Source organism: Engraulis encrasicolus, chromosome 12, assembly GCF_034702125.1.
Source record: "Engraulis encrasicolus isolate BLACKSEA-1 chromosome 12, IST_EnEncr_1.0, whole genome shotgun sequence".
NCBI lineage: Eukaryota > Metazoa > Chordata > Actinopteri > Clupeiformes > Engraulidae > Engraulis > Engraulis encrasicolus.
In genome coordinates, this window is record NC_085868.1 from 3,255,267 (window position 1) to 3,264,246 (window position 8,980).

The 8,980-nt window shown below is 44.8% G+C and overlaps 1 protein-coding gene across 4 annotated transcripts in view; it reads right to left on the bottom strand.

Moving 5' to 3' along the window:
- The window catches only part of LOC134459200 (glutaminase kidney isoform, mitochondrial-like), a 61,217-nt gene that overhangs the window by 18,694 nt on the left and 33,543 nt on the right, over nucleotides 1-8,980 (bottom strand). For all 4 annotated transcript variants that reach the window (XM_063211496.1, XM_063211494.1, XM_063211495.1 and 1 more), the window contains 3 exons: nucleotides 8,012-8,091; nucleotides 7,561-7,724; nucleotides 4,937-4,995 (listed from right to left, as the gene is read on the bottom strand). In XM_063211496.1, the coding sequence (XP_063067566.1) occupies nucleotides 4,937-4,995; nucleotides 7,561-7,724; nucleotides 8,012-8,091 (303 nt within the window). The remainder of the gene's footprint in view (nucleotides 1-4,936; nucleotides 4,996-7,560; nucleotides 7,725-8,011; nucleotides 8,092-8,980) is intronic.

The following is an 8,980-nucleotide window of genomic DNA, read 5'->3' on the forward strand; positions in this document are numbered from 1 at the left end:
ACTAGCTTTTTATATTATTTTATATTTCAGTTTCTTTCCCAGATTTAACTGAAATAAATGCAGAGGGAAAAATAATTGAAAGAAAAAAATTACCAACGTGATTGACCTGTTGCAGTGGTCAAAATTTCCCTCAGATCCTAATGCTGTAAAAATATATTCACAACACATAAAACCACAGAGGAAGAACCTTCACAGACAAGCACATTACACAGTTTTCCAAGGTTAATTTCCGAGGTCCACAAACGCACACGCACACACGTGTGCACGCACGCACACACACATGCACACGCACACAGACACACAACCATCATGCTAGACCTTGGACAGAAAACGAGAGCTACTCTACAAGAAGTGAGCTTCACACTTAGATGTGTTTGGGGAAAGATTTTTTTTTCCTATTTGCAGACCAATGCAACATCACCACCTGGTGGGGAGGAGTAGGTATGGGGGGTAAAAGAAAAAATGATGTACGCTAACAAAACAAAATGTTTTCTTATGATTACTGGTGATGTTAATGTCTTAACTCTATTCAAGAAATTTAGAACAGAGTTGGAACTGAGAGGCTATTTTAACGGAACAGTGAGAGATAAGCTTAGCTATTCAGGAATCTCCTGATAATGTTCTGAGAGGGAATATGAATAAGCAGGGAGGGAGTGCTTGGTGGTGTGGTGTTGTGGCTGTGATGGCAAGTGGCACAGCACGCCTGCCTGCCTGCTCAGATGACGGAGAAGTGGATGGGTAGGGGGCGGGAGGAGGGCTGAAAAAGCATTACGCAGCTTCCTGTGATGGCAAGAGCACGAGTAGTGAAAGGGAAGACACAAAGATACAATGAGAGACAGGAAGAGAGATCGAAAGAGAGAGAGAGAGAGAGAGAGAGAGAGAGAGAGAGAGAGAGAGAGAGAGAGAGAGAGAGAGAGAGAGAGAGAGAGAGAGAGAGAGAGAGAGAGAGAGCGGTTGCAGGCACAAGGCACTTTCACTTGGTGCTAAATGCACACAACCCTGCCTGGCCACAGTAAGAGGACCCATGGAGTTTGACGTGGGGCTGAAACTGAAGCCAGAAGGTCACAAGGCCTACTGGCCCGGCAGATTGAGCTGAGAATCACTACAAAATTCATGTCGGAGCCAAAACTGCGAGGTTGAAAAACCTCTCGGAAATGCTCATAGTTATACTTTATCATTTACGACCATGCCTTCTCACATTTCCAAGCATGTGATATCCAGCTGATATTACATATCAACTGTATTTTAGATTTCCTTTGTATTTATTACGTGGATGACTTTGTAGTGTTTGGAAGATAATGACGATGAGTTTTTCTTATTTTCTTATTAGGCACTTTTACAGGTTACTTGGGATTTATAAAGTCCAGGTATTGTGGCCAAGCAGCAATCACTTGATACCATTTATTATTTATCAAAAGTCATAAATAAGTTATAAGTCAAAAGCTATCAAGGCAACTAATGAATCGATGCTGAACATTTTTATTTCAACAGAAGAGATTAATAACTACGATCTAGTTTGTTAGAAACAGGTAAACATATGAAACATCATGGCAAATGGTGTTTGTCTCTCAGGTTTGAAAAGAAAATGATGCTGTTATTTTTGTTTGTGAGGGTTTTTAAAACAGAAATGTGAACCAAGACAACGTACTTGTCTCCGTTAGGCTATGGCTTCACCAAAGCCCCTTACGATACGGAGTGGCAGAGATGGAGAAGGCAAGTCTGCAAGCAAACATGAACCCTTGCTTTAAAGCTCTTTTTACACTTCAATAAATCACATACTGGCTGTGTGTGGGTGTGAATCTTTCACGTGTGGACTGTGTGAACTTTCATGTGTGTGAAGTTACTATGTCCACATTCTTCGTATTTATAACAAAAATGGTCACATTTTTATCGGTCATCCTCCCCAGTCCTTCATTTTCACTTGCTGTGTTTAAGTGTCCTCATGTTTGGAGTGTGTGCATTTTTGTGCAAAGCTACTGAAGTCCAACATTTGTAACAAAATTGTCACGTTTCTGACTGTTGTCCTCCCTAGTCCTTCATTTTCACTAGCTTTACTATGTTTTTGTTTCTTTGTGTGTGAAGAGTATGTGTTTTCATGTGCGTATAGCTTCTTAGTCCACATTTGTCCAGTTCTCACATTATCGTCCACACTAGTCCTTTGTTTTCGGATGCAATAGGCTTGTGGTCATGTGTGCAGTGTACTTGAAGTATCTACTAGTACATACAAGTTTGAATATTAGCAAATACTGCTTCCACTTAATGTGAATTTTCTTTTGTCGGCTCTGAGCTTCAATCATGCAGCTAAGGTTACCTATGAGGACGAACATCTCACAATTTACTTCAGACACAAAGTGAATGTACATTTGATGAGTTTTACTGCTGTGGAGTTAAAGTTCTACTTCCCTACTGCTGTACTCTCTTCAGCTTGTGATAAGTCTATGATCGTCAAAGCTACTTGAAAAGATTGTGGTGAAAGTGGTTATGTAATTATTCTGTGATTTGCTTGGTTTCAAATCTGCACATCTGCAGTGTGATTGAGTTTTTGATTGTGAAGTGTCAACTAAAAGTCCCCATTGTACTGTTAATGAGGAACTAATTAAGCTGTGAATCATCAAACCCCCGATTGCCTGACTCACAGTACTGTGCCACTGCATAAACCTACAGCCCACGGCTTCTGCAGCAGCTGGGCCATCTGCCACTTCATCCTCTACCTGCCTGGCCGCAAACTGACTACAGGCCCATTCATGCCCTGCGTGTGAGACGGTCATGGATACGTGTGGAGGAGTTTCCCCCCACACTTTCTACCGTTGATTTTGTGCATAATTTTACACAAAATTATATTTGACACTTAATTTACTAATGTGCAAAACATTACAAACATCAAAATCCATGGAAAAAACACGCCACACATCCAGCACGGACAGAGGTATAAAGGTGTTGACAGTTAGAACATGTGAACAAATATATGTACGCAGTTGACCAGGACATGAATGAGCCTTCATGGGGAATGTACTGTACTGTAGTAACCCTGGCATGCCACTGCCAGCCACCCTCCGGCCGGCTGCCTGCTTTATCCACCCACCCCTCCCCACCTCTGCCCGCCGCTCTCCCACTAAACGCCCCCTGGCACAGGCCCCCGCTGGGCAGCCAATCAACAGTGCCGGCGGGTGGCAGGGCAGTAGTGGCGGATATGACCTGGTGCACTGCCTACGCTGTGCTGTGATACTGAAATAAATCCCTCTTTTTTTTCCCCTCGGCCTTGTGTGTGTGTGTCGCACATGCGCAATGATGATGATGTGCATAGTTAAGCTCCTAATCTGAGCTGAAGTGACCTACCCTACTGTGTTATCATCTCTATCCCCCAAACTCCTGTCTGCCACTATATTGGCAACCTGCCAACCGAACACTCTGCCAACCGCCTCCTGCTTACCCCCCCACTCTGCCAACCCCATGCTGCCCTCCCCCGTCCCCACTGTGCCCTCCCCTTCTCCATCCTCTCCTGTCTCCCACACTAGCCCCATCCTATCTCATATGACACCACCCCCCCCAGTCCTGCCTCGCACTCCTACCCCCCAAACACAACCACACCCACCCACACCCCAAACCTGCCAAACTGACCCCACTCATGCCAACTCTCCCTCCATCCTGCCTCCCACTCCACCCCCAATATTATAACCACCTGCCGACTACATGCCCCTACTACCTCTTCCACATGACACCCCCCTCCTACCTTCCTCTCCCACACTAGCCCTCCCCCCCCTCTCCTCTCCTCTCTCACACTCCACCCCTAATGTCTTCCTCTGCCCCTCCCACACTCTGCCAATGGCGCCGTTCATGATGGTGCATGCAGCAGCTTGCACTGCGAAATCACAATGTATTCTGCTTAAGAATTTTTCAAAGGAATGCATTGGAATGCCTTCCACTCTACCACAGAATAGTGTTGAACACTGCTGCTAATGTTACTATGGAGTTCTACCACCTCCACCCTTCCTACACTCTGTCCTTTCCTCTCTCCTGCCTCCTGACATCGACACCTCCTCTCCCCTGCCCACCCACTGCACTCATGCCGCCTACTCCATCCCTCCCTACTCTATCCCATTCTCTGTTCAACACTGCTCTGCCACCTCCTGCTTTCACCTTCACTACCCCCCTCCTGACTCCCATTCTACGACCCCCCCCCCCAACACTATCACACATCTCCTTTCGCCCACACTACCTCCCTTTTGTGCACCCCCCCCCCCACACACACACACCATCACCACCACCACACACCCACTTACCCCTGTATGCAAACCCCTGCCTTGCACTCCTGCCCCCTACTGTTCCACTCCACCCCCCCTGAGCTAAGCCCACAGCAAATACACCCTAGTCACCACAGCAGCATGTGAATCACACACATGAGGTGAAGGGTGGATGCCGGGAGACAGTGGGGATGGGGGGCATTACCACCATCAGGAGGTCACAGCTTCTGCTTATGTGACCTGCTACTGTACCTATGAGTCTGTGTGTGTGTGTGTGTGTGTGTGTGTGTGTGTGTGTGTGTGTGTGTGTGTGTGTGTGTGTGTGTGTGTGTGTGTGTGTGTGTGTGTGTGTGTGTGTGTGTGTGTTTGAGGCTTACGGACTCTGCTACCCTGACCTGACACATACAGAACAGTGTTCAGCCCTATACACACATAGAGCATAAACATGGGTGGAGTGTTCATCTCTCTAGAAACACACACACACACACACACACACACACACACACACACACACACACACACACACACACACACACACACACACACACACACACACACACACACACAGGCGTACACACACACACACACACACACACACACACACACACACACACACACACACACACACACTGTTCAGCCCTAAATGCACACACACACACGTACAGTGTACAGCGCTGCAGGAGATAGAGCCTTACCTTGATGAGAGAGGTGCAGACGATGGCTCCGGCGTTTACCATGGGATTGTGGGGCTTATCTGTCGCGGATCACAGAGGGAGAAAGAGATGAAAAAGAAATTATAAAGGGGGAAAGGAGCTTACGTATACAGTAGAGCACGTTCCCACACATACTGTACTCGCAATTTACTGCAAAGTGCGAAATCTGAAAAAGACATAAACAGATGAACTGAGAATTGAATTGAGATAAATCATGAATAGAGAATATTCTAAAGGAAAAAATGTGGGTATAATTGAGATGTAAGATAAAGACAATTATGAACAGACAACCATGTCTGAATTACATTGAGTAAAATCTGAGAAAATGTGTGAAATCTGCAAATAGACAGCATAATTCAAATTTGAGATTATCTGGGACAATTGAGACAATTAAGAGCAGACAAAAATGTTTGAATTACAGCACTGAGTAAAATGCTACATGAACATGTCTAACAAGGAGTTCACACGATTATGCTTTTCCTGCTTTAATGCAAAGAGCATGCCGATATAGCAGTTTCTTTCCAGAATTCATACTGCCCATTCACAAATGTTACCCTTTTCAAGAATACTTACTGTCCACCGCCATCAAATTCTAAGTATTCATTATGACTGGGAAAATTGCACTTTTCATACATGAAAAGGTGGATCTTCTACATATCCGCCATCTTGAATTTCCAAATATGGCCATTTTTAGCGACAAAACTTACTGTATTTTGGTCATACTAGTAAATATTAGTTAAGGATCAAATTTTCCAACAGGAAGTAAATGTTCAATGAACAGCATGGTTTCGACTCCTACTCTGGCCACAATCCTACACAGTGCACCTTTAAGTCTTACGATGTCTTCTTCTGCATTATGACTCTTTTGTGTGTTGTTGTGTCTCTACCAGCACAAATAGACCAGACAGAGGGTGAGGTAGCGTTACTTACAGAGATAAATGCCTGAAGCCTGAAGCTGAAAATAAATCTATACTACTGTGTAATCCCCATCATTAATATAAGTCTGCTGAATCAATAAGGGACGCTGCTAGGAAGCATGGCCGACCAACACAGGCACACAGACACACACAAGCATAAACAAACAAACAAACACAGACAGAGGGGCAGTAATTCCATGAAAAGCCAGAGATCTGGGGAGCAAGAGACTCTTTTGAACAGTGAAATCAGCCGTTATTCTGTCCATACATGACTGGGAATGAGCTAGATATACAGTCTACTAAGGCTGGGCGAAATGACGATATACAGAATATTGTTATCATGATGGAAAAGAGTCTATTGTGCCCTTTCCTTTTGATCGTTTCTATCGTGATAAACTCATTGTACACATTATTACAGCTAATATGCAATTTACCATAATTTAATAACATTTTATGTTGCGCGCTTTAAATTCATATAATTGGAAAAAGAACAATAAAAAGATTATTTTTTTAAGAAACGTGGCTTTGCGACACAAGAAGGAAAAATAAAGAGAGTAACTGAAAACATGCTGTATGTAACTGTGGTATATTGTGATCAGTATTGTCATCATGATATTAAGTAATCCACATCGTGAAGTAATCCACATCGTGAAGTAACATCGTAATCCACATCGTGAAGTAATCCACATCGTTTTTTTCCAAATCACCCAGCACTGCAGTGTACACACCAACAAGGTTTCTCTCATATTTCAGACTCTATCTCCCACCTCCAATACAGATATTCTCACTTTATTTCTGACACCCAATACCCAATGCCTGCCTGTTTAAAAACAACATTTGTCCCACTGCCGCCACAACAAGGTTTTGTAACATGTTTTCTATTCTCAGGTTTTGTAACTCAAATGTGGATGAGTGGCTCTAAGCTCAGAGTTGACTTTGGCCAAAGCTGCCCTGGAGGAGTACAGGGCAGGAATTCAAGGGGGGGGGTGTGCTTTAGGGCCCTGTGTGTGTGTGTGTGTGTGTGTGTGTGTGTGTGTGTGTGTGTGTGTGTGTGTGTGTGTGTGTGTGTGTGTGTGTGTGTGTGTGTGTGTGTGTGTGTGTGTGTGTGTGTGCACGCACGTGTATTCGTGTGTGTGTGTCTGCGTGTGTGTGTGTGTATGTGTGTGTGTGTCTGTGTGTATGTGTGTGTGAAGAAGTGTATGGCTTTAGGTCCCTATGACTGCTACAGCAGCCCAGGGCAGCCATCTGTAAAATCTGCTGATGTGAAAAATAATGGAGGGACCCTGAGGGTCTAAAAACTGAGAGCCCAAGGGACTATATCCTTCACAAGGGAATAGAAAAACCTGTCTGACCTACTCTATGCCTATGGATGTCATTGTGCTGTACGCGTGTTAATCTTTGTCTGTGCCTGCGTGTTTGAGTGAGAGTGTGTGTGTGTGTATGTGTGTGTGTGTGCATGCAAGAATACAACTGAGTTAGGATACATTGTTCACTTCTTGGTGAGTGTGTGTATGCCCTCAACAAGGACTGTCAGTCAAGCAGACATGCTAGCGTGCACATACACAGATGCACGCATACGCAGATGCACGTGTGTTTGTGTGTATGTGTGTGTGTGTGTGTGTGTGTGTGTGTGTGTGTGTGTGTGTGTGTGTGTGTGTGTGTGTGTGTGTGCGCGCGCGCTTGACTCACCGTCCTCATCGAGGAAGAGTTTGTTGAAGCGCAGGCCGCTGGGCTCCTTCCCGATGAAGCGGTGCACATAGTCTGTGCCGTGGTCGTTTACGGCGATGGCGTACTTCAGAGGCTTCACGCACGACTGCAGACAGAACGGGACCTTAGTGTCTCCCACCGTGAACCTGGAGAAAACACACTCGGGTCAGAGAGATAGTACACACAAAGAAACAGGCATGCATACACTGTGCAGCACATGTACCATGCATGAGTGCAGGCAGGATGGACTATATCTGGTGTCTCTCATCTTAAACCTGGACAGACAGCCAGACAGATAGGCGGACACACAAACACACACACACACACACACACACACACACACACACACACACACACACACACACACACACACACACACACACACACACACACACACACACACACACACACACACACACACACACAGACTCACCTCTGTCCGTCCACTGTGCAAATGGCGACCCCCCACAGGTCCGGACTAAACTTCGCCAGCTGAGGGATATAGTCAGCCACCTGCAGAGACAAAATGCCAAAGATTTACACACACACACACACACACACACACACATATGGACGCATGCGCGAGGACGCACACACACACTCACAGGCGCGTACACACACACATTCTATCTTTCTTTCTTTCTCTCTCTCTCTCTATCTCTCTCTCTCTCTCTCTCTCTCACACACATACACACACACACAAATACACAATATACACAATAGCAGTTGGAGTAGGTAGGAGTAGTAGCCTTAAAACCATACACTTCTACGGCAAAATCACACACACACACACACACACACAAACACACACACACACACACACACACACACACACACACACACACACACACACACACACACACACACACACACACAGTATACTCTAATACACAGCCACACATAAGCACAGGATATTACCATCACTAAGGCTATCTATCATCACTAACTATCATTTTAATCCACCGGAACCTTCTATTTAAGCCTGGCTGTGGGAAACTTACAGATGTAGGTACAACTGTGATATTATATGGTTTCAACTTTGTAATATCATACCACAAGTGTTGTGATTACATCTGTGAGACTAATTCTAATACACCTCTGATCGCTACCCCGCTCCCCCCGATCATTCGTTAACACATTGACTACCAAACCACGGGAAAACCCGTTTTTACTTCCCATGCGTTGGCTCTGTTTTTGAGGTTTTTTAGTGGATTCTGAATCTACACATTCCAGTGCACATTCTGTGTGATTTTCGTAATTATGTGATGAACAGAATTCACATAGATCATGAAAACACCTACAGTCAAAACTCCAACAAAGTCATTATTTGGATATTTCATCTGTGCAACTTATCACAATGCAGTATTTTTAAGTGTTATTACAGCGAATGAAATCATGCACA